The sequence below is a fragment of the Pleurodeles waltl genome, chromosome 4_1, assembly GCF_031143425.1.
Source record: "Pleurodeles waltl isolate 20211129_DDA chromosome 4_1, aPleWal1.hap1.20221129, whole genome shotgun sequence".
Lineage (NCBI taxonomy): Eukaryota > Metazoa > Chordata > Amphibia > Caudata > Salamandridae > Pleurodeles > Pleurodeles waltl.
The window spans coordinates 233,446,489-233,473,134 of NC_090442.1; the positions used below are offsets into that span (position 1 = coordinate 233,446,489).

The 26,646-nt window shown below is 48.0% G+C and overlaps 1 protein-coding gene across 1 annotated transcript in view; it reads right to left on the bottom strand.

Annotated features, from left to right (window-relative positions):
• The window catches only part of SINHCAF (SIN3-HDAC complex associated factor), a 103,840-nt gene that overhangs the window by 62,166 nt on the left and 15,028 nt on the right, over positions 1-26,646 (bottom strand). Inside the window, 2 exon segments of the mRNA XM_069230049.1 lie at positions 1,599-1,722; positions 4,230-4,329. Of these exon segments, the coding sequence (XP_069086150.1) occupies positions 1,599-1,722; positions 4,230-4,329 (224 nt within the window).

Below are 26,646 nucleotides of genomic sequence, written 5' to 3' on the forward strand. Positions count from 1 at the left end.
CATTAAAATAATTATTATAATGGTTGTGTGCTATCTGCCTACGCTGTTCTGTGAGAGAAACCATTGTACACAACAAATAATGTTAGGCTCGATAATCTTTTGCCTTAGCGATTGTTATTATAGGTAAACATGAATGGCACCATGCGCTACATTACAGATGATGTGTGCCCTATCGAAATGGCGCAATAAATGAAGTAATGAGGGAAGAATTCCATTCTGGGAGGGGTGGGCAATAGGTGAATGCCACATGCAAGGAGTATTGTGCAATTTTACAAACAATAAAGTGGATATGTGCATAGAACACTGTCCAACTTTGCTGACTGGAAATAAGTCATGGGCTTTTGGCACTAGAAAATATTATGAACTGGGTAGTATGTAGTGTACGTGGGAACTGTAAAATTATACCAACTGTGAAAACGTATGTAGCTGCGGAGCATAGCTATGCATCACTGCACAATTTTAGAATCTTAGCAGAATGTGATGTGATGGAGATACTGTGCAATTCACCATGTTTGCTACTATGGTAGTGTGTCATATGCTTGGGACATGCAGTACCTGACACTCATTTTTTAACAACTGGCCTACATGAGATCTCGCCATCTCAGTTTATTATTTGCATAATATGAAAGGTTGACCAGTATAATTAACCCAACATGTTTTATAATGAACTTGCCTCCCTCTTTCTCAAAAATATAAGCCCTGCATCGCCAATGTAATTTAGAGCATTAGATATCCACAAATCACACTATCTAAAGTGCCCTATAACAATTAGGGGTGGCTGGAAGCCAAGGAGTTACATAAAACCTCTGCAAGACTCTGCGGAGTTCCACCAATGGGCAGAAAATATGCACACCACACTGTAATTTAGCGCAAGTATAGCGAGTAGTGATGAAAAATCAGTGCAAGCAGCACCATGCGGTGTGCAAGAGCGGGCGGCAATTTGAGTTGAATTTGCTGCAGCTCGAGTAGAAAATCTACTTGAGCAGCAGAAAACTACTCGAGAAGCAGCCCTCTGACAGTAACTGCCTGTGACCGCCCAAGTTAGAAAATTGTGCTGGAGGTGCGGGGCAAATGTACCTCGCACTCGCCAGCTCGCATTTCTAGAGCCTTGCAAGAAAAAGATTCTGCCATGCGCCGATTAATGGATTTTGGCCAGAACTATGCGTTAAAAGAGTAAAGCAGTCGCCAAAGTAGAGCAGACCCACAGGCTAAATGGATACAAATTTGAAAGTCATGTTGTACTACTTACTTAAATAAACTAGCTACTTGCTGGTCACCCAAACCTGTTGTTTGACTACACCCAAGAATACAATCAAAATCCCAGATAGTTCAAACAGGATATCAGCACGACCCTATGTTAATCATCACATGTTGTAGAAGTCAAATAGCAAAGCCTTTTTTTTTTTTTTTAAAGCAGGGATCTTCACTATACAAACACTTACAATGGCAGAGGGTGGCAGCTGTAGCAAGTTAATGAACACATACGGGAATGATATTCGTTAGCTCTCTAAATACAGCAAGCAACTCTGTAAGAAGTAAGCCTACAACACCCCAAATGTGTTCAACCGGCCATATTACTGAGAGTAGTCATAGCATACTTCGTCGGTTGAGTTTCTGTTTTAGTTTTCTGATGTGATGGAATTTCATTCTGCAGCACGAAACTGTTCTCTTCTTTCGCCGCACTGCTGTCTTCGGATTGTATCCTGCTCTGGCATCTACTACCTACAAGAAAGAAAACACTGAATGCACAGTTCCATTGGAAGCATTCTCTTACATGTATTGCAGGTTAACCACATCTACACTAGTAGTCGCTTGGTGTCATCAAAAGGTTACAGGTAGTAAGGTGTTATGTTCTGCATTTGAACCAAATTAGTTTTTAGTACAATGTCTACATATATATTTACTCGGAATAATATATTCCAGCACATCTCCTTTGTACAATAAGCATTAATGGCATGTAATAGTGTTCTCCGGTTTAAAATGAAGAAAGGCTCTGTAAACTGTGTATATGTGTGTCTGTGTGTGCTTGTACACACAAAAAACTTTGTTAATTTAGTAACAGTGAAAAAAAGTGTTTGTGTGTGTGTGTGTGTGAGCAAGTGGAGCAATCCCTGAAACACGTTGACTATTATTGCTCTTGCTTAGTAAAACACTTTTCACTTTTGTTGCATAAGTACTCCTGCCTTGCTGTTTCTTCTGGATGGTGTGGAAGCTATGTGATTATTACAGGGTTTCCCACGCCCGTCAGCGCGAGCCGCCATTTGCAGTGGTCGGGAGAACTGTGGGAAAGCTGTTTGGGCCATATGTATATATGTGTCTGTATGTGTGTGTGTATATATGTCTGTGTGTGTGTGTGTGTGTATCTATATCACATACCAACTGCTCTTGTAGGGCCCATGAGGGTTGAAGTGCTGCACACTATAAAAGTCGAACTCCTAAAAAAAAATCCTCACTCAGAGTCCATATGGAAAGTCGCTTTACTTCTAACAAGGCATCTTGTTGGAAGTAAAGCAACTTTCCCTGTGGACTCTGAATGAGCATTTTTTTTAGGAGTTTGACTTTTATTGTGTTCGACAGAGGGGCCCCTGCAGTGCCCATGCACTTTGTGTGTTTGCAGTGCAGGTGCCCCCTTGGCCAGCACCAATGCAATGTTTACTGCCTGCTTTGCAGACAGTGAACATTGAGAGTGTGCTGGTGCGCCCTGCAGGCTACAGCATTGCCGCCAGCTCGATTACGAGCCGGAGACAATGTTGTAGCCTGTTTCCCGCTAAGCCAGCAGGCGGAGACTTAGGTTTCCGCCCACTGACCTAGCAGGAAAGTCTCATCACCTATGTCAGAGTATAAGTATAACTGGTGATCTCCCTGGTTTTATGGCTTTTAAACTGAGGTACTTTTCAGTGAATTTCTAAGGTGCATTTCTCACAAGTTGAAATCTTACTACCTATATCCACTTTCACCTTTGTTTTTTTTCAGTGAACTTCTATGTTTTTTTAATGTAAAGTAATATCCTACTACAATACATTTGTGGCCATCTCCTTGCTGCACACACCTGCAGACAGGCCCTGTGCCCAAGTCATTGCTGCGCAGAGCCAAAGGTGGTGCGCAGTGGAGATAGGTTGTTGCTTTGCTGACATATTCCATTTTCCTTTTTCACATTTTTTTTAGTCCCACAGAACAAAAGGGGCCACACTGCGTCCCTAGGGGTCGCGACTGAGATATTTATTTCTCTTTGGTCCCTGGTGTGGTCCTGCTGGGACCCACCCCACACAAAGCCTGGGGGGCAGGGTATCCCTACCCTTCCCCTTTTTCTACATGTTTTTAAACACATTTTCAGGAAGAGTCCTGTAATGGCAGCAGCAACATTTTTATTAATTCGGCTTCCACCAATCAGATTGTTTGGTCCTGCTAGATCTCTGTAGGCTGACCAATCAGAATCCGCATTTTGATATTTTTTTCCTGCTGGAGTCCTATATCAACAGAGATCTATAAAGCTTGAACCTTAACTTCTCTAAAACAGCTGGACTAAATTACACCAAAACACAAACAGCACACTTTCTGAGTAAAGAGCTAGCTTTCTGCCAGATTTGGTGTCGTTCTGTTCAGCTTTTTTTCCAGTATTTTTGTCAAATTTTTCCTTTGGAAAATGCATGGGGAGAAAAGTGTTTTGGGACCCCTCCTTTTCTCGGCTCACACTTGATGGATCACCTCAAAACTTTCCAGAAGGAGGTGAGGTGAGTGAACTTTTTTTCTGGAAAGTTTTGTGAAGCTTTATCAAATGGCGCCAAAGGTATTAGCAATACAAAAAACACATCCTATGGAAACTCATAACTACACAGTGGCGACCACCTCTGTGTAATACATACATAAATAGTTACATAAGTAAGTATATGTGTATACATATATGTGTGTGGCTACAGATGGATGGATAGATAGATAATTATACCACACTTTTACAATTTGTGTGCACAGTAAATAAATGGAGTTACTGTTACCCAACTGAACCTGACCTTGGAAGGATGGTGGGCCTATAGGAGGCATTGGAAGAACAATCGAAGCTGAAAAGGGGATATGGGCAGTCCCCCAGAGGGGTGGAAAATGCCTTTGATCCCCAGAATTTTTTTTAAAAAAAGAGCTGAGTTCTGAGAATCTTCCTAGTTCTCAAATCTGTCCATAAATGTTATAGATACAAGAAAAATACACATTAGCGAAAACTGGACATAAAGGCTTACATGTTTCCATGTTTTCTGTGTCTCCTTCGGTAGTTTCTTCCATCTTTTCACAAGAAGTACACAGGCATTGCACATATCTCCTGAACGGGCCTCTAGTAGGCTGGTTGATTTGGGAGAGAAGAGAGAAGTTATTTAAATATATTTTAACAGAATGTATACTTTTTTCCGTAATAATTTGTAATTATTTTCATTCTACTGGATATCAGGTAGGAGTAGCGTACTTGAAAGAAAAAAAGGACATCAGGTGAGTGCTGTGTGTGTAGTAGTGGGAGGAATGCATGCTGAGGTATTAAGAAAAGTGTTTCTCAATGGATGAACTTACTATGATCAAGGCCCTTTTGAGGGTTATACTGTTGTTAAAAGCACTCTACCTGAGTTAAAGGCCCAAACCACAAGCGAGGGCCTGTGATGACGGAGAAGGCCATTAACAACTGGTATAGCCCTAGGCAGACGTGCACAAGGTGATTAGAATATTTCACTAATTGACTGTGGAAAGTTCTAAATCATTCAGAGTGAAACAATAAGACAAACAGAATCCTGAAGTAGAAGGTTTATACCAGCAATTATTGACCGTCTGCCCCTATAATGTCTTCAAATGATTTTCCAGCATGCTAATGTTCTAATTACACGTGGCAGATGAGGAACACATTGAGTAGCAGGACTTATTTGGTTGTTAAAGACTACATCAACAGTGAAGGGTAGCTAACATCCTATCTAAACCAAAAGACATTAGCTTTCTGCTCCTGCCTGTAATCATCTCTCTCCATGAATTACCAGCTTTGTCTTCACCAATGATCAGGTATGCGTTCCTCTGAGATTAACCTGAAGAGTCACATTAGGAGTTATCTAATTCCTTTCTTATTGTCCCCCTCCTCAATGAGCCATTTGTTCCCCCGGTAGTCACCTTCTTGTCCTTCTATTGAGAGGTTTTTTTCCAGCTAGTAAAGTACTTTTTACCACTTTCATAAAAATCTTAGTGAGATCCTTGGCACTCCATGAAACAATATGACTTTTCTGCTCTTTCATTGATGGCTTATTGCCTTTTTGGTCATAATCTCTTAAACTGTGCTACTATAACCTTGCTGCCACACCAATTCTGGGCTTGTTGTCCTTGCTGTGATGTTTCCCGCTTTTGTTAGTAAATCGGCTCCAGAATCTTTCAGTTAGTGTGAGATGGATGGTAGAAAGTGATTTTACACTTTCTAAAGTGCGCAGGGGACTTTATGAGGTCTTGCATGTAATTGACCTTGTGTTTCTAGGGTGTTTATGCAGAGAGTCTGCTTGAAGAGCAGCATAGAGTGAGCTACACCAACAAATACAATGGCTAGTGGATGTGTGGACTGGCACAAGAGCTATACAGCCTCATTATTTTCCTTGAATGGCTTCTAAGACCTGAAGTATGACACATAACTTGATTATTAGAGGTAAGTGATGCTTGATAGATCCATCTGCTGTATGCCTGTAAGAAAATTGAAGACTGTGGGAATGAAGGTGAGTTTGTAGTATAATCTGAAGAAAAACTATTATATTTGGAAGTAAGGACTGCCTGCCTTCCTTTGCCAAAGGTACATTTATAATTCCTATTACTGTTTCTTGTTTTCTCACGTCCCCGATAATGGAAATCATATTAGGCCTTATTGTGGAAGTAAATTACACTTAATACCACAACAGTTGGATTTAGACCCACAATTCCCAAATTCTGATTCAAAATCAGAATTGGAGGGATTTTCTAACATAGTGATTTTCTGTCACCCTAAGTACAATGCTAGGGGAAGGGGTATAGGTACTGACAGTGACGGTGCAGGAAAGGGTCACTGGGAATGAGGTGCATATGCTGAAAGTTGGGCAGGGTATTCACAAACATTTCAAATGTCTTCTAACACCTCCTTTACACACCTCAGACATCTGTCTCAACCACACCCATACTATTTTCATATAAAGAAAGAAAGAAAAGAACAAAAGAAAGAGAACCAGTAAAGGACACTGCAGGGGAATCCTATTCAAGACTCCGAGGTGTTTACGAGGTTGGGATTGTCAACTGTGTTAAAGGATGAAAGATCCAGCAATATCAGGAGGCAGGGGTCATCTTTATCAGTGGTCAAGAGGACATCATCTACGATGTATGAGGTACCAACAATGTGCTGCAACATGACCTGAAGCCCGACTGGTAATCATGGAGGAGATGGGCAGTATTGATGTGATTTTGGAGCTGAACATAGGCTGCTTTTTCAATGATCTTGCTGATGAATACAATGTGAGTGATGGGCAAATAGGAGTGTGAGGATCTGGCCTGCCATGACAGTTTCTGAGAAGACACACTAAATGAGGGAGGCACGGACATCGGTATGTATGGGAGAGAGAATCCCCAGAGACAGCTTTGATGACATACAAGGATAAGGCATCATCTTCTTTAGAAGTGGCTTTGATGGAGTTGAGTAAGTCTGTGATATCTGCAACAGATACAGCTGTGATAGCTGACTACTACAGGATTCTTACAAGAAGGGGTGAGCATAAGAGATTAAACAGGTTTGGCACTGTCAGTGCGCTGTAGGAGCTTCTGTATTTTTTCACTGAAGAAGAGGTTGAGGGCACTGTACTCTTATTTGGAGTAAGGAATAGGTAGGTCTAGCAGGAGGGGGTAGTGTTGATGCAATGCCTGATTGTCTTGAAAAGTGGCCTGCTACTGTTTATGGCTTTATTGATGGTGTCAAAATAGTACTTTTACTGGTGTAATGAGATGTCTGCACAATGCACAGAGGGACTTCAGTATCATGAGGTCATCTGAAGTTCAGCTTTTCTGCTATTTTGTTTCCTGTCTGCTGATGCATTGTTTATTGTCAGCAATGAGAGCTTTGGCTTGCACTTGTGTGTTTTACGTGGGCATAGATGTTCACAGTTTTTAAAAAGTGTTGAAGTTGTTTAGAAGGGTGTTAATATTTGAGGTAGAGTTGATTGGGTGAGAGATGAGTTCAAGCATTAGGTTGTGAAGGTTTAGGCTTCTCTTTTGTGTTGACCTTGGTTTAGTGGTGGAATGCTGAGCAGAGAGATAGGAATGCCAAAAGTGACCAGTCCAGTACAAGGGTATAGATGGAATGGATTGGATTGTCGTTGATGTTGAGAGGACAAGATCAAGGATGGGGCCTTTGGAGTCTTTTGCTTATATAGCATGCTGTACTCATTGAGTGTGTCGAAGAAGTTGAAGACCATGTCTTTTTTCTCTTTAAACTTGTGTTGTTGTGGAGGTTAAAGTCACGGCAATCTGAGAACTCATCAATGAAGTCCTTGTCCTGTCCAGGAAGTCTGTAGATGAGACAGAAGGTGGTGGTCTAAGTTGCAGAGAGTGGGATATGGCATGACAGCAACTCCATGGTTTAGCTTTACTTGCTTGTCTGAGTCTCGGCATCAGGAGAACCTACGGATGACAGCGAGTCCTCTTCTTATCTTATGTGCACGGGCCACAAGATGGATGCTTTAGCCTGTGGGAAGAAGGACTTCTAAGGATGTGCGAGGATGTAGGATTGAATCATGTTTCTGTAATAAAGAGGGCATGACGTTTGTGACAGGTGATGAGATCTGCGAGCGTACATTAATGAGAATGTGTGAGAATGTAAGCTCTGTAGATTGAGGGTGTGTGGTAATTAGTGGGGTATGTATGAGGTTCAGTCTATGTGTAGTGCAAATGCTATGTGAGTGACAGATTGGCAAGATCTTGGTGTGCCATATCCTGTGCAGATGAATGCCACTTTCTGCCCAGATGGATGATGGGAAATCCAGTGATGTCACTCCTTGTCCATTTGGATTATAGGAAATGAAGTTCTCATGCTCAGTTTCTTCTTTAAGGATGACATTCAATGTCAATGAACCTGCATGAAACTTTGCAATAAAAACATTCATCTATGTTGGGTTCACCATGACACCCTTTGTGTTTCCATCATGCGACAGCCACGGAAAAAAGGGGGCTAAGGAGTCAAAAAAGTGACATTTAGTCAAGAAAATGCTTTTGCTTCCTTAGTGTTAAATCTTTTCAGTACTTTTCAAGAAAATAACATTCAAAGACTGCTTCAGTCTCAACGCGAAGTACTTGAATTATAGAGACATATGGACCGTTAATCCAGGAAGGTACACAAATCTGGGTTCATGGAATTCACCTAGGCCCACCTGCTGCTCCCTGCATTTAACCTCTTATTTACGGCCTAGTCTATGCACGGCAAGGGCATAAGATAAACCACTTCTGAGTGGGGTACCTCTGCACTCTATATTATTCTATTCAATCTGCAAAGCTTCAAAATCTTTAGTGCAGTTTTGGAAATAATTATGGCTTAATGAATTTGCTTACAAAACTGTATTACAACTATTTAAAATGGGCATGTTCCAAATCAAATCAAATCATTAGCATTTATAAAGCGCGCTACTCACCCGTGCGGGTCTCAAGGCGCTAGGGACAAAGGGGGTGGTTATCGCTGCTCGAACAGCCAGGTCTTTAGGAGTCTCCGGAAAGCGGAGTGGTCCTGGGTGGTCCTGAGGCTGGTGGGGAGGGAGTTCCAGGTCTTGGCCGCCAGGAAGGAGAAAGATCTCCCACCTGCCGTAGAGCGTCGGATGCGAGGGACGGCGGCGAGTGCGAGGCCAGAGGAGCGGAGGGGGCGGGTGGGGACGTAGAAGTTGAGCCGTCTGTTGAGGTATTCCGGTCCCTTGTCGTGGAGGGCTTTGTGTGCGTGGGTGAGAAGTCGGAAGGTGATCCTTTTGCTGACTGGGAGCCAATGCAGGTGTCTCAGGTGTGCGGAGATGTGGCTGTTGCGGGGTACGTCGAGGATGAGGCGGGCTGAGGCGTTTTGAATGCGTTGCAGGCGATTTTGGAGTTTGGCGGTGGTCCCAGCGTAGAGGGTGTTGCCGTAGTCCAGGCGGCTCGTGACGAGGGCGTGGGTCACGGTTTTTCTGGTGTCGGCGGGGATCCAGCGGAAGATCTTGCGGAGCATGCGGAGGGTGAGGAAGCAGGCGGAGGACACGGCGTTGACTTGCTTGGTCATGGTGAGAAGGGGGTCCAAGATGAAGCCGAGGTTGCGGGCGTGGTCTGCGGGGGTCGGTGCGGTGCCGAGGGCCGTGGGCCACCAGGAGTCGTCCCAGGCGGACGGGGTGTTGCCGAGGATGAGGACTTCAGTTTTTTCAGAGTTCAGCTTTAGGCGGCTGAGCCTCATCCAATCTGCGACGTCCTTCATACCCTCTTGTAGGTTGGTCTTGGCGCTGGCGGGGTCCTTGGTGAGGGAGAGTATAAGTTGGGTGTCGTCGGCGTAGGAGGTGATGATGATGTCGTGCTTGCGTACGATGTTAGCGAGGGGGCTCATGTAGACATTGAAGAGTGTCGGGCTGAGTGATGAGCCTTGAGGTACGCCGCAGATGATCTCAGTGGGTTCTGAGCGAAACGGAGGGAGGTAGACTCTTTGGGAGCGGTTTACGAGGAAGGAGGCGATCCAGTCCAGGGCCTGGTCTTGGATCCCGGTGGAGCGGAGGCGGGTGATTAGGGTACGGTGACAGACGGTGTCAAAGGCAGCCGAGAGGTCAAGAAGAATGAGGGCGACTGTTTCACCGTTGTCCATCAGGGTTCTGATGTCGTCTGTGACTGAGATGAGGGCGGTTTCAGTGCTGTGGTTGGTTCGGAATCCGGTCTGTGAGGGGTCGAGCAGGTTGTTGTCTTCCAGGAAGGTGGTCAGCTGTTTGTTGACGGTCTTCTCTAATACTTTGGCTGGGAAAGGCAGAAGGGAGATGGGGCGGAAGTTTTTCAGGTCGCTCGGGTCAGCCGTAGGTTTCTTTAGTAGGGCGTTGACTTCGGCGTGTTTCCAGCATTCGGGGAAGGTAGCAGAAGAAAAAGAAGAGTTGATGACGGTCTGGAGGTGCGGGGCGATGATGTTGTCGGCTTTGTTAAAGATGAAGTGCGGGCAGGGGTCCGAAGGGGCGCCGGAGTGGATAGAGTTCATGATGGATTTGGTTTCTTCCGTGCTGATGTGGGTCCAGTTGTTGAGGGTGATGGTCGGGGATGTGGGTTCGGTGGTGTTAGGTTGGGTCTGGTGTCCGAAGCTGTCGTGGAGGTCGCTGATCTTGCGATGGAAGAAAGTGGCGAGGGATTCGCATAGATCCTGTGAGGGCGTGACGGCGTTGGCGTTGGCGCTGGGGTTGGAGAACTCCTTGACGATGCTGAAGAGTTCTCTGCTGTTGTGGCTGTTTTTGTCCAGTCTGTCGGTGAAAAAATTCCTTTTGGCAGTGCGGATCAGGTGGTGGTGTTTGCGGGTAGCGTTCTTGAGGGCGGTCATGTTGTCAGCGGTGCGGTCCTTGCGCCAGGCTTTCTCAAGTGCGCGACAAGTTTTCTTTGATTCTTTGAGGGTGTCAGAGAACCAGAGGGGTTTCTTGGTGTTGTTCTGTCGCTGCGAGCGTTTGAGGGGAACAAGGTTGTCTGCGCAGTTGGAGATCCAGTTTGTGAGGTTGAGGGCTGCGACGTTGGGGTCGGTGGTGAGGGTGGGTTGGTTGGTGGCGAGTGCGGCGAACAGTTGCTCTTCAGGGATCTTGTTCCACTGTCGGCGAGGGATGGGTTGAGTGCGGAGGTGGCGGGTCTCGCGTCGGAATGTGAAGTGGACGCAGCTGTGGTCGGTCCAATGAAGGGCGGAGGCGTGGCTGAAGAAGACGTGTTTGCTGGCGGAGAAGATAGGGTCGAGTGTGTGTCCGGCGATGTGGGTGGCAGTGTTCACCAGTTGTTTGAGGCCGAGGTTGGCGAGGTTGTCGAGCAGGGTGGTGGTGTTGGGGTCGTTGTTTTGTTCCAGATGGAAGTTGAGGTCGCCTAGGAGGATGTAGTCCGGTGAGGCGAGGGCGTGCGGGGAGATGAAGTCGGCGATGGTGTCGCTGAAAGGGGCGCGAGGTCCGGGAGGACGGTAGACGAGGGATCCTCTGAGGGTGGTCCTCGGGTCGGTGCGAATCTGAAAATGCAGGTGTTCAGCGGCAAGAGGGGAGTCTTCAGTGGAGGTGGTGACGCTGATGGAGTCTTTGAAGACGATGGCGATGCCTCCTCCTACTTGGTTGGTGCGGTCTTTCCTGGAGATCTTGTAGCCTTCGGGGATGGCGGTGGCGATGTCTGGAGCAGAGGAGGCGTTCATCCAGGTCTCCGTGATGAAGGCGACGTCCGGTGCTGTGGAGTCTAGGAGGTCCCAGAGTTCAACGGCGTGTTTGTGAACGGAGCGAGCGTTGACTAGGATGCACTTGAGGTGGTTGATGGCGCGTGGGCTTGTGGTCGTAGTTGTTGCGTGGTGGAAGATGCGTTTGCAGGAGTTGCAGGCGAAGGGTCCATGGGTGCGTTTGGGGTGAGCTTGGAAGCAGGTGTTGGAGCGTCCTGGGTTGAGGGCATGGAGGGTGGTGGGGTCATAGCGGATCATCGGGGCTTGGGAGCGCTGGGGACCAGGGGTCATGGCGCTGGGCGCGGGCCAGGCGCAGACGGGCGCAGACGGGCTTGCCTCTGGTGCGCCTCCGGCGCGCCAGCGGCGCACCCGCTGCACGCGCCCGCTGCGCGGTCGCACAGCGGCCGCCATATGAGGTAGGAGGGGGGGAGGGGTCAGCTGGGGCGAATGGGAGCTGGGGGGCGGGGGTGTGCAGGAGGTCGAAGCGGGAAAGCGCGAGGGAGGGGGGGACAGGTAGAGTGAGAAGAGCTGGGGGAGGGGGGTTTAAGGGTGGAGGGGGGAGAGTGTTAGGAGGTTTAGGAGATTAGGGAGAAAGATAGGTGTAGGGTTGTGAAGATAGGGGAGGGGGGGTTGTAGAGGTGGGTGAGGGTGAGAGGTAGAGTGAGGGGATAGGAAGATAGGTAATAGAGGGGGTGGCGGGAGGGGGGGAGAGATAGAGAAATAGGTAGAGAGAAAAGGTAGATAGAGAAATCGATAGATAGGGAAAAAGATAGAGAGATAGGAAGATAGGAAGATAGGAGGAGGTGGAGAGTGAGGGAGTTGGATAGTGGGATAGAGAGATGGAGAGATAGGTAGATAGGAGGAGTGAGGGAGGTAGAAAGTGAACGGGTTAGATAGGGGAGATAGAGGGGGGGATGCGAGTGGGGGAGGGGGATGAGGCAGGAGCAGGAGGGCAGGCGCGGGGAGAAGAGGACGGAGGAGGCAGAAGAGCCGAAGGCAGAAGACAAGAAGAAAAGAAGAACAGAAGAACAGAAGACCGGAAGGACTGAAGACCGGAAGAGCAGAAGACTGGAAGAGCAGAAGACACACAGAAGAACACAGAAGAACAGAGAGGAGTACAGAAGAACAGAGAAGAATACAGAAGAACACAGAAGAATACAGAAGAAGACAGAGGAAGACAGAAGAAGACAGAAGAAGACAGAAGAACAGAGAAGAATACAGAAGAACACAGAGGGAGACAGAAGAACACCGAGGAAGACAGAAAAACACAGAGGAAGACAGAAGAAGACAGAGGAAGACAGAGGAAGACAGAAGAAGACAGAAGAAGACAGAGGAACACAGAAGAACACGGAGGGAGATACAAAAAACGAAGAAACAGGGTGCAGAATACCACAGCAGAAGATGAGGAAGAAGAGAAGAGGAGAGAAGACGGGGAGAAGAGGAGTACAGAAGAAGAATACAGACGAGGAGCGAGGAGGAAGAACAGAGAAGAAGGAAAGAGGAAAAGAAGCAGGAGCAGGAGAGAGGGTGAGTAGCGCGGGGCAGAACGAGGGGCTGGGAGGTACTTACTGTGGGGTGGGTCTCAGGAACTCAGGAACCTGGAGGAGCTGCAGCGGCAGGGGGAGCGACCTAACCTTGGGTCAAAGGTCGCTACCACTGTCGCGCAGCGGCCGCCATATGAGGTAGGAGGGGGGGGGAGGGGTCAGCTGGGGGCGAATGGGAGCTGGGGGGCGGGGGCGTGCAGGAGGTCGCGGCGGGAAACCGCGAGGGAGGGGGGGACAGGTAGAGTGAGAAGAGCTGGGGGAGGGGGGTTTAAGGGTGGAGGGGGGAGAGTGTTAGGAGGTTTAGGAGATTAGGGAGAAAGATAGGTGTAGGGTTGTGAAGATAGGGGAGGGGGGGTTGTAGAGGTGGGTGAGGGTGAGAGGTAGAGTGAGGGGATAGGAAGATAGATAATAGAGGGGGTGGCGGGAGGGGGGGAGAGATAGAGAAATAGGTAGAGAGAAAAGGTAGATAGAGAAATCGATAGATAGGGAAAAAGATAGAGAGATAGGAAGATAGGAAGATAGGAGGAGGTGGAGAGTGAGGGAGTTGGATAGTGGGATAGAGAGATGGAGAGATAGGTAGATAGGAGGAGTGATGGAGGTAGAAAGTGAACGGGTTAGATAGGGGAGATAGAGGGGGGGGTGCGAGTGGGGGAGGGGGATGAGGCAGGAGCAGGAGGGCAGGCGCGGGGAGAAGAGGACGGAGGAGGCAGAAGAGCCGAAGGCAGAAGACAAGAAGACAAGAAGACAAGAAGAAAAGAAGAACAGAAGAACAGAAGAACAGAAGAGCAGAAGACCGGAAGGACTGAAGACCGGAAGAGCAGAAGACCGGAAGAGCAGAAGACACACAGAAGAACACAGAAGAACACAGAAGAACAGAGAGGAGTACAGAAGAACAGAGAAGAATACAGAAGAACACAGAAGAATACAGAAGAACACAGAAGAATACAGAAGAAGACAGAGGAAGACAGAAGAAGACAGAAGAAGACAGAAGAACAGAGAAGAATACAGAAGAACACAGAGGGAGACAGAAGAAGACAGAGGAAGACAGAGGAAGACAGAAGAAGACAGAGGAACACAGAAGAACACAGAAGATCACGGAGGGAGATACAAAAAACGAAGAAACAGGGTGCAGAATACCACAGCAGAAGATGAGGAAGAAGAGAAGAGGAGAGAAGACGGGGAGAAGAGGAGTACAGAAGAAGAATACAGACGAGGAGCGAGGAGGAAGAACAGAGAAGAAGGAAAGAGGAAAAGAAGCAGGAGCAGGAGAGAGGGTGAGTAGCGCAGGGCAGAACGAGGGGCTGGGAGGTGGGGGGTACTTACTGTGGGGTGGGTCTCAGGAACTCAGGAACCTGGAGGAGCTGCAGCGGCAGGGGGAGCGACCTACCCTTGGGTCAAGGGTCGCTACCACTGTCGCGCAGCGGCCGCCATATGAGGTAGGAGGGGGGGAGGGGTCAGCTGGGGGCGAATGGGAGCTGGGGGGCGGGGCGTGCAGGAGGTCGCGGCGGGAAAGCGCGAGGGAGGGGGGGGACTGGTAGAGTGAGAAGAGCTGGGGGAGGGGGGGTTTAAGGGTGGAGGGGGGAGAGTGTTAGGAGGTTTAGGAGATTAGGGAGAAAGATAGGTGTAGGGTTGTGAAGATAGGGGAGGGGGGGTTGTAGAGGTGGGTGAGGGTGAGAGGTAGAGTGAGGGGATAGGAAGATAGGTAATAGAGGGGGTGGCGGGAGGGGGGGAGAGATAGAGAAATAGGTAGAGAGAAAAGGTAGATAGAGAAATCGATAGATAGGGAAAAAGATAGAGAGATAGGAAGATAGGAAGATAGGAGGAGGTGGAGAGTGAGGGAGTTGGATAGTGGGATAGAGAGATGGAGAGATAGGTAGATAGGAGGAGTGAGGGAGGTAGAAAGTGAACGGGTTAGATAGGGGAGATAGAGGGGGGGATGCGAGTGGGGGAGGGGGATGAGGCAGGAGCAGGAGGGCAGGCGCGGGGAGAAGAGGACGGAGGAGGCAGAAGAGCCGAAGGCAGAAGACAAGAAGACAAGAAGACAAGAAGAACAGAAGAAAAGAAGAACAGAAGAGCAGAAGACCGGAAGGACTGAAGACCGGAAGGACTGAAGACCGGAAGAGCAGAAGACCGGAAGAGCAGAAGACACACAGAAGAACACAGAAGAACAGAGAGGAGTACAGAAGAACAGAGAAGAATACAGAAGAACACAGAAGAATACAGAAGAAGACAGAAGAACACAGAGGGAGACAGAAGAACACCGAGGAAGACAGAAAAACACAGAGGAAGACAGAAGAAGACAGAGGAAGACAGAGGAAGACAGAAGAAGACAGAGGAACACAGAAGAACACAGAAGAACACGGAGGGAGATACAAAAAACGAAGAAACAGGGTGCAGAATACCACAGCAGAAGATGAGGAAGAAGAGAAGAGGAGAGAAGACGGGGAGAAGAGGAGTACAGAAGAAGAATACAGACGAGGAGCGAGGAGGAAGAACAGAGAAGAAGGAAAGAGGAAAAGAAGCAGGAGCAGGAGAGAGGGTGAGTAGCGCGGGGCAGAACGAGGGGCTGGGAGGTGGGGGGTACTTACTGTGGGGTGGGTCTCAGGAACTCAGGAACCTGGAGGAGCTGCAGCGGCAGGGGGAGCGACCTACCCTTGGGTCAAGGGTCGCTACCACTGTCGCGCAGCGGCCGCCATATGAGGTAGGAGGGGGGGGAGGGGTCAGCTGGGGGCGAATGGGAGCTGGGGGGCGGGGGCGTGCAGGAGGTCGCGGCGGGAAAGCGCGAGGGAGGGGGGGGGACAGGTAGAGTGAGAAGAGCTGGGGGAGGGGGCTTTAAGGGTGGAGGGGGGAGAGTGTTAGGAGGTTTAGGAGATTAGGGAGAAAGATAGGTGTAGGGTTGTGAAGATAGGGGAGGGGGGGTTGTAGAGGTGGGTGAGGGTGAGAGGTAGAGTGAGGGGATAGGAAGATAGGTAATAGAGGGGGTGGCGGGAGGGGGGGAGAGATAGAGAAATAGGTAGAGAGAAAAGGTAGATAGAGAAATCGATAGATAGGGAAAAAGATAGAGAGATAGGAAGATAGGAGGAGGTGGAGAGTGAGGGAGTTGGATAGTGGGATAGAGAGATGGAGAGATAGGTAGATAGGAGGAGTGAGGGAGGTAGAAAGTGAACGGGTTAGATAGGGGAGATAGAGGGGGGGATGCGAGTGGGGGAGGGGGATGAGGCAGGAGCAGGAGGGCAGGCGCGGGGAGAAGAGGACGGAGGAGGCAGAAGAGCCGAAGGCAGAAGAAAAGAAGACAAGAAGAAAAGAAGAACAGAAGAAAAGAAGAACAGAAGAGCAGAAGACCGGAAGGACTGAAGACCGGAAGAGCAGAAGACTGGAAGAGCAGAAGACACACAGAACACAGAAGAACAGAGAGGAGTACAGAAGAACAGAGAAGAATACAGAAGAACACAGAAGAATACAGAAGAAGACAGAGGAAGACAGAAGAAGACAGAAGAACAGAGAAGAATACAGAAGAACACAGAGGGAGACAGAAGAACACCGAGGAAGACAGAAAAACACAGAGGAAGACAGAAGAAGACAGAGGAAGACAGAGGAAGACAGAAGAAGACAGAGGAACACAGAAGAACACGGAGGGAGATACAAAAAACGAAGAAACAGGGTGCAGAATACCACAGCAGAAGATGAGGAAGAAGAGAAGAGGAGAGAAGACGGGGAGAAGAGGAGTACAGAAGAAGAATACAGACGAGGAGCGAGGAGGAAGAACAGAGAAGAAGGAAAGAGGAAAAGAAGCAGGAGCAGGAGAGAGGGTGAGTAGCGCGGGGCAGAACGAGGGGCTGGGAGGTACTTACTGTGGGGTGGGTCTCAGGAACTCAGGAACCTGGAGGAGCTGCAGCGGCAGGGGGAGCGACCTAACCTTGGGTCAAAGGTATCCAAGATATCCATTGGTGGTAATGTATTGTCAATAGCAGCTTCGGCCTTGCTAACAGATTTTCTTTTTTTTTAACGGGCTTTAGCTTTAAGCCACAGCCTACTTTCAAACATACGTCTGCAACCAACATTAGGTATGCTCAGCCTTCACTTTCACATGGAATAATTCCTTCACCCCCAAACTTTGGAGATTTTTAAATCGTCCTCCTTATAATTTTTCAAATACACAATTACACACTTCTCCAGAGCTTACAATATTTCCATGCTATCGATGTACACTCAGTAAATCTATGCTGTATATGGCTATTGTGTTATCACTGAGGTCATCCGTGATGTCATCAATGATGTAATTTGAAATGTCATGAGTGACGTCATCAATTATGTCATTCAACATGTCATGAGTAATGTAATATGTGAGGTTATCAGCAGTGCATGGCATGGGCGCATGGTAAAGTTAGCTCCGTAAACTATAACAGGTGAATTTCACAGGTTATTTGTTTTTAAACATTAGCTTTTAAGTTTCAGCGCCTAACTATAACATCAATTTAACCTTTATTTTTTCAGTGATTTTCTAGGGTTTTGTAACATAAGCTCCTATAAGTATACTTAATTATACTGTAACTTTAACTTTAACCTTAGTTTTTTAAGTGAAGTTTATATATATTATTTTTGTTTACCAACATATTACTTTTTTAAAGTTAGAGAGGTGTGTTAAGCAACAGAGAAGATAGGAAACTAGGTAAACAGATGTGGAAAGGGGATGTTGTGCTGTAGATGTATCTCTCTTCAGCTATTTTTAGCCCCTTTAAAAATACATTATGCCTCAAATTACTAAACATCCATGTCCCCCCTCACAGTTTTAATCCTCTAGTTTCATGCCTGATGGAGCATCTAAAAGCCCATTCACTTCACACTGCTGTATAGGAAAGGCTTTAAATTCAGCAGCCCCTAGTTTAAAAAAAGACATTCAAGAGTGCCTCACTTTTAACTTGAATACAAAATGTTAGCAATCGAATTGTTCATTAGAACTCTAGTGATGCTAAAGTTAATTACCAAGAAGTTAGTTAACTTGCAGATTGTTGCTGGAGTTGGAAGTATGTCTGACTGCATGTCAGGTTGTTTTATGGATATGGTGAGGGAGATATTTGAGAACTCACAGAAATTGTGACCCCATTTTCGCTTTCTAGAACACTAATCATATTTTCCATGAAACAAAGAAACCCTTCATTTTTTTTCATTTACTGCAAGGCTCGGTAAGATGTTCTTTCCGTTTTATCACTTTGATTCCTTCAAGATAGCATTAGCTGTGCCACATTTGTGTCATAAATTGAGAATGTTAGCATTGGAGTTGCCTGATAGAATTTTGTGGTAAAGTGTCAGTTGATCACAAGGGAGTTAACTGACAGGGTGTTGGTGTTGGAAGTACATTTCACTTTGCATTTCTTAATTTTTTACTGAAATGAAGGAGGAAGATATTTAATAACTCATAGAAAATCTGTTATTGTTTCAGCTTTCCAAAGGACTAACCAGGATATCCATGATAAAAAGAACACCCCTCGTTTATGTTTGTTTTCAAATTAAATGCTTTAGGTTTTATAGCTTTGATTCAATCAGGATGTTCTAAGCACCACAATTGGGTTATAAATAGAGAATGTTAGTGCTCTAGTTGTTTATTATTGCACTGTGGGAAGCAGCAGTAAAACAATGGGGAGTTAACTGATAGGCTGCTGCTGGTGTTGATAGTACATACTTCAGTCTACATGTCAGAATGTTTTTCTGACATGGGTAAGAAAGATTTTTGAGAACTCAGAAACTGTGTCCTCATTTTAGCATTCTACAGCACTAAGCATATGTTCTATGATAAAATAAACTCCCTTATTTTGTTCATTTCTGAAGGAAATGCTTTAAATTGTACATCTTTGAGGCCATCAACATGGCTTCAGGTGGGGGCGTGGCCAAGATGGCGTTCGGAGCGGCAGCATAAACTGCAGCTCCGTCACCCAGCCCGCACAATTATCCTGCTGTTGAGTCCCCAGCCCCCCCCCCCGGTGCAGGGTGGGGAAGCCGCTTGGGGGGCCCCGAAGGGCTGTACTATGAACCGTGACCGCGGCTTTGCAGCCGCTGTACTCCCGGAGAAAAATGCATTTATACGACCCGCGCTCGCCTTGAGGACCGCGCGGTCCAGCGGATCAGAGCTGCATGCTCGGCGAACCGGAGCCGCCGCTTGGACCCCGGCGTTGCCACGGAGGTAGGAGCTCGCCGCCGCATCCCCGTCGTGCGCGCCGGGACTGACCGTTGGCCCGCGGGGGGCTGCCCGGCGCGCGCAGGGCCGGCCGAGTCCTCCCGCACACAGCCCTGCTTAACCTAGTGCTGCGCTGGAGCGCGCCTGCTCGAGCTGCTCCCTTCCCTCGCTCAGGCACCCATCGGACGCCCGCGGTGTGTCCCGAAGTCTTGTCCCATACCCGGGACCAATTTAAGTCAAGCACCGCTGCCGGCCCGAAACAAAGGCCCGAAAAATGATCTAATCGGACGATCGCACAATCGGAGGCCGCCATTTTGGGTGCTTCTAAACTTTGCGGGCCGTGATCCTGTGGCCCAGAAGGGCCGAACTCATCGGCAAAGAGAACCACACTGCTTAAGCACCCCCCACAAACGTCTTGTCCCATACCCGGGACCAATTTAAGTCAAGCACTGCTGCCGGCCTGAAAAACAGCCCAAAAAATGATCTAATCGGACGATCGCACAATCGGAGGCCGCCATTTTGGGTGCTTCAAAACTTTGCGGGCCGTGATCCTGTGGCCCAGAAGTGCCGTACTCATCGGCAAAGAGAACCACACTGCTTAAGCACCCCCCACAAACGTGATGCATGCCAGGTGCACTGACTGACCATATTTGAGTAACAACATCACCCCAAGCCCCACTGTATCCCCCTAAGGCACCAAGAAAGACAGAATCAGTAAAGTTGGATCACCCTGCACAGTCATTCCGAGCCTACACCAACTTTACCGCACTCCACCCCTCAGTAGTGAAGTGGCAGCTGCAGAACAAATTGCGGACGTATACCTGGGGCACAAGAGGTGCAGACAATAACACAAGGTGAGCCTCCTGGCGACACTCTTCGGGCCGAAACTTCATAATACGTCAAATATTCCTTTCAAAAACCCAAAAGATCCAGCACAGACACTGCTCCTACCTAGTCTGAAAGCGCCAAATCCACGCCTCTTCAACAGCGTGATACCCGGCTGACACCACTAACTGCGGCCCCTTTAAGCAGTTAGTTAACGCTTCTGGCTGCTCCTCCCCAAGTTATTCGCCGGACGTGTGCTCCGATCGGCTGGCTTGCCACAACATTTAACCAAGCGGCTTTCACCGCAGGGACCCCAAACGCAATACTAACTCACAGACACTGCTGCATCTCTCAAATGGTGAAGCCAAAGACCACCAGAGCACCTCTCACCAAAATGGATCACACTACAACACCCCCTCCAGAAGCTCACACCACTGTGCAATCAACGTTACAGAAGCTGGAACTAACTTTACAATCACATACTTCACAATTTGAAAAAATCTTGCAAGCCATTCTAGACACTAAGACCACCTTGGAAGCCAAAATAGGCTCTGTAACAGAAGATCTCAACATCCTTAGTACTGACCAACACGCTTTAGCCGATATAGTATCCGAACTTGAAAAAGACACGGCGTCCTTACCTGGCTCCATGAAAGACCTGCAAATACAGCTAACGCAGCTGTCAACAGAAGTTGATTTCTTAAAGCGCAGAACGGAAGATGCAGAAGGCAGGTCCCGCCGCAACAACATACGCCTGGTCGGATTCCCCGAACGCACAGAGGGCTTAAGCGCGGAACTGTTCATTGAACAATGGCTCATAGACACAATCCTTAAAAACAATATCCCGAAGTTCTTCTCTGTTGAAAGAGCACATAGGATCCCAGGTAGACCTCCAGCACCCGGCTCACAGCCACGACCTCTTATAATAAGACTCCTCAACTACCGAGACAGAGACCTTATCCTCCAACTATTTCGCAAATCAGGCCCAGTGTGCTATGAAAATGCTACGATAACAGCCTATCCAGACTTTACAGCAGAAGTAAAAAAAAAACGCAACTCCTTCTATCGTGTTAAAACATGCCTCCGCAAACACGATATCAAATACGCACTGATGTTCCCAGCCAGACTTCGGGTACAGGATGACTCTCGCTCCTTCTTTTTTACCACCCCGGAAGATGCCTGGACTTGGCTGCATGCTAAAGGCCTAGCGGACCCGCTGGACGCAAGCACTCAGGACGACAATAGATCTCTCTCCACGCTGAACCGTAAGCAACGCAAGAGACAGGGAGCTGGACCCTCACCTGAGCAGGCAAAATCCGAGCACTCTCGGCTCCTTCGGACAACATCCAATTTTGTCAACGCTCCTTCCGTCGTCCTACCTTTGCAAACGGAAATCGAACTGGAACAGGATACAAACTCTGACTCAACTGAGTCCACACGAGGTCCTCTCCTTACACCGCGCACAGCGGATGACATCTGCTGAATGATCGGACTTGCTCACTCAACGCCTAAAAGTTTTCGTCACAGCTTCTTCAATGCTCCTATGCGCAGTCTTGCAGCCAACGGGTGCCCCCCCGGCCGGCGCGCTTCGCTTTCTAAACTACATGAAACCCGGGCAGGGTAAGACCGTACTTTCGCACCAACGCTAATTGGCACCCCCCTGCTCTATATGGACAATTACCTCACACTGGATTTTTCCGGTATTGTTCTCTATATGTTAATAGCTTATTTGTTGTATGTTGTTTTAGTGTGCACCTCTATATTAGGAGTATGGATCTACAGTAGGCGGGTTAAACATAAAAACAGCGGCAAACACACAAGAAATGCTTACTGTAGCAACAAATGCACAGCTCACAGCTTGTTAATTACTGGTCGGCCAATCACAGCGACTGAGTCCCATAACAATGTCAAAATCGGGTTGACAGATAATTACAATCCCGATCATATAATATACATAAAACAACTATGGCCACTCACAAGCACCAAGTGACCCTGAAATACAAAATACTCACATGGAACGTTAAGGGTATGGCAAATCCTCGGAAACGCCAAAGGTTCACGCTTTTCTCACAAGACATCAAATACACATAGCTCTGCTACAAGAGACACATTTCACCAAATCCATCCTGGACACTGCACGCTCAAAATGGAAGGGCCAATTATACGACACTACTTCTTCGTCCTTTGCTCGCGGAGTAGCCATCTGGATAGCACCCAGTGTCCCGTTTGTACTCTCTCGCACACAATGTGATCCAAATGGTAGATATGTAATACTTGAAGGCGCCCTAGACGGGTCCCCATTAGCCCTGGTCGCACTATACTCCCCAAACGCGAACCAGCGTGACTTCTTGTCCACGCTCACTACTGGCAACCTTAGCGACCCCACACTGGAATGCATATGGGGGATTGACTTCAATAGTGTCCTGGACACTCAAATGGATCGCTCATTTCCCCCACTCATTGCAGCCCCTGCCAATCGTGCCTCAGAGACTTTGGCGCAGTGGGCATCAAACAATGGACTAAGAGATATATGGAGGGTGCACCACCCCACTCACCGCGAATACTCTTACTTCTCTCCAGCTCATAAACTGCATACTAGGATAGATATATTCTTTGTATCCGCCACTATTAATCATAAAATATGCTTGTCTGAATATTTGGCACGCACGATATCAGACCATAACCCATTATGCCTAACATTGGCATGGGGACACATACACACTCGGATACCAACATGGCGTCTGCAACCAGAAGCCCTCCTAGATCCTCCTTTTCAAAAAGATATCTCCAAAAGTCTAACTGATTACTTTCTATCAAATAAAAACACAACCTCATCCCGTGCCATAGAATGGGACGCTCATAAAGTGGTGATAAGGGGTCACTGCCTTTCGGCCACGGTAGGTGTCAGAAAGGTACTCATTAAGGAATTACAAGACTTAGAAACAAAGCTCCGAAACGCAGAGAATGCAAACGACAATAGTGAACCCGCACTAGCAACACTACACCTGCTTAGGGCTACTCACAAGGAGACAGACAATAGATTGAGTAAACATGATTACAGACACTACATGACCAGACAACACGCTGAAGGTGACAGATCTGGTAGATTATTAGCTTGGCTGACTCGGCAGCCATCACAACCAACACCCATTGGCGCAATACGCTTAAACTCTGACACCATCGTTAATACCCAAGCAGGCATAAATGACGCCTTCTACACATACTATCGCACCCTCTAAACACCCCCTCCACAACCTCCAGAGCAACATCTTATCAACACACTATACCTGGTCCCCCAAAATCAACTTATCCTTGACAACACCGCCACCCTAGACGGCCCCATCACTATTGAAGAGCTGCGGCTTGCACTATCACAAATGGCACGTAATAAAACACCCGGGTCTGACGGCCTACCGATAGAATATTACAATTCCCACGCCGCCCTCTTATTACACCCACTTACAGAAGTATTCAATGAAGCACATCATAAATTACAACTACCGGACTCAGGGCCTCATTCTGAGGCCGGCGGTCACCGCCCGCCTGGCGGGCGGAGGCCATTCTGGCTTTCCCGCTGGGCTGGCGGGTGACCGCCAGAAGGCCGCCCCCAGCCCAGCGGGAAACCCCTTCCCACGAGGAAGCCGGCTCCGAATGGAGCCGGCGGAGTGGGAAAGGTGCGACGGGTGCAGTTGCACCCGTCGCGAATTTCAGTGTCTGCTAAGCAGACACTGAAATTCTTTGTGGGGCCCTCTTATGGGGGCCCCACGACACCCCATACCGCCATCCTGTTCCTGGTGGGCGAACCGCCAGGAACAGGATGGCAGTATGGGGTGTCGGAATCCCCAGGATTCCTGAGGGCAGCGGAAAACCGGCGGGAGACCGCCGGTTTTCCTGTTCTGACCGCGGCCAAACCGCCGCGGTCAGAATGCCCTGCGGAGCACCGCCAGCCTGTTGGCGGTGCTCCCGCCGACCCCGGCCCCGGCGGTCCTTGACCGCCGGGGTCGGAATGACCCCCTCAATGTGCGAAGCACTGATAGTCGTTCTTCCAAAAACGGGCCGAGACCCTCTAGATGTCAAATCATACAGGCCGCTCTCCTTGCTAAACACAGACTGCAAATTATTAGGAAAAGTACTCGCAAACAGGCTCCTCCCCTATTTACCGTCTTTAATACACCATGATCAATCCGGCTTCATTCCTGGCAGAAGCACTTTCCTGAACATTAGGAGACTCTTACACATAATACACAGCAATACAAACTCGGAAGCAGTGGCTCTTTCCCTAGATATAGAAAAAGCATTTGATACACTCAGTTGGAACTATCTTTTACACACACTTAAAGCATTTGGTTTTGGCGCCGGTTTTATCAACTGGATCAAAACGCTTTACTCCAGGCCCACTGCCCGTGTCAAAAATGGACGAGTTATCTCTGAAGCATTCCCCATAGGCAGGGGCACCAGACAAGGCTGCCCATTATCCCCATTGCTATTCGCTATTGCTATGGAGCCACTAGCGATTAAACTACAGAGCTACGCACACATATGGGGTATCCCGGAGTCTAACACCCACCACATCGTATCTTTGTATGCAGATGATGCCTTAATATATCTGCGCGACCATTCGGCCCATATGACGGAGGTATTGCAGATGCTAGACTCCTTCGCCATCGCCTCTGGACTGCACGTCAACTGGTCCAAATCAAGCATATTCCCCATTTCTCCGTCCCCGGTAGCTCACCATACGACACTACCACAATATAAATTACCATGGTCGTATATAACCTTTAAATATCTGGGAGTGCAGATCTATCACTCCATTATAGATCTAAAAGAAGGAAACATAGATAGGGTCCTTGGCTCCGTTCGCGGCTCAATACCCTTCTGGAGCTCACTCCCCCTGTCTCCAATGGGCCGTGTGGCGATAGCCAAGATGCTCATTCTTCCAAGGTTTTTGTATTACTTTACAGCTCTCCCGCTGTGCTTACCACGCTCTTTTTTTAACAAGCTGCAACCAATGCTAACTGATTTACTCTGGGGTAAAGATAGACGCAGAGTGGCGTTGTTAATAACGCAACACCCGCAGGAGATGGGTGGACTGGGAATGCCTAACTTTGAAAGATATTATGCAGCCGCTCAAGTATCATGGCTGTCCACATGGTTACGAGACACCCCGTCGGTTGAAAGCAAGATGTTACAGATACATACAGCACCACAGGGGCTGCTGCTCTCGATACTAACTAGCACTCCCCACACGCCTCCCAGACTAATATTACTAGAGGCAGCCCGATTCTGTTGGCGCAGATATGTCCAAAATAAGACCACATCTCTCCCCTATTCGCCTCTGTTGCCACTGCTTCAATTGCCGGGTACCCAAACCCTGTCAATACACCATGATACACTAGAAATGAACATGCTCCAATTAGGTGATTTATACTCTAGCTCCGCGATGCATACTTTCGCGGAACTGGTGACTGTAGGCATTATGCAAAATGGGGCCTTTCTAACATTTAATGCCATAAAGCTATTGCTCAACAATATCTGGGGCGTAGGAGACTCGGAACCTCCTTAATCCTCACTGCTCACCATTATCCTAACCATTGGCAGCTCAAAGAGCATTATTACCACCACACTATATAAAGCATTGCTCGAAGCAATATGCACAACACTGCCACACGCGAAAGCGCGCTGGGACTGTGTCCTTCCTACCCCACTACCACAGAAGACCTGGGTTACCGCCCTCGCAACAATCAAATCAATATCCCGTAATCCTCGCCTACGTTACACCCACTTTAATTATCTTCACCAATCATATTTATCACCAGCTCGCATCGAAAAAATCTACCCCAATACAACGCCAACATGTCCCAGATGCGCTACACCAGCAGCTGACTTCTATCATATGGTTTGGAGTTGCCATTCCATAAACTCGGCCTGGCAACGAGTGACGGAGATCACAGCAGAGATCTCATCTCACACCCTGGTACCCACGCCTGACTCCTGCTTACTCGGCATATGACATCGAGCCAAAACAGACAAACATACGCACAGGTTTATAGACCTGGCATTTGTGGTGTATAAACGTTTGATAGCAACACATTGGAAAGCTCCACATGCCCCCTCCCACGCGACATGTCTACATGAGTTACATAGCCAATCTCAAGCTGAAGCCCAGACGCTGCACTTGCTACAACACAGAGGTCTCATTCTTGCGGGCCCGGAGGTTTGGGACACGTTCGTGGTGGCAACAGGGGCCAGAGACGACATGTATCCCCCGTGAACAGGATACAACACACAAACAACACAGCTTGGGCTGACACTGTTAATACTTTAGCCACACGGCATCAACTCTGATTGTCCTCAAATGCACTCATCGCTAATATCCTCCTTCTTCCTCAAATGATATTTCTTAGCTGTGCCCAGTCACACCCCATGCGTTAATACATGCACGTAACATACATTTATAACATGTAAAATATCCCTGCCCTTGAACCTGTCAACACCACAGACACTTTTTATACCCTTGAGGTGATCTCCACCTTAATTACGGATACCGTCAGTGATTGGCCAGACCCCTTAAGCCGCAATCACTTCCCACAATAGCTCGCACGCTAAATGCCACTCTACCCTCCTTTTACCCCGCCCTTAATTTCCTCGCATTCTTAGGATTGGTTATAAAGGTTCTCCCTTCCAGTTACCCTCATTCCCCTCTTTCCATCCCCCCTTCC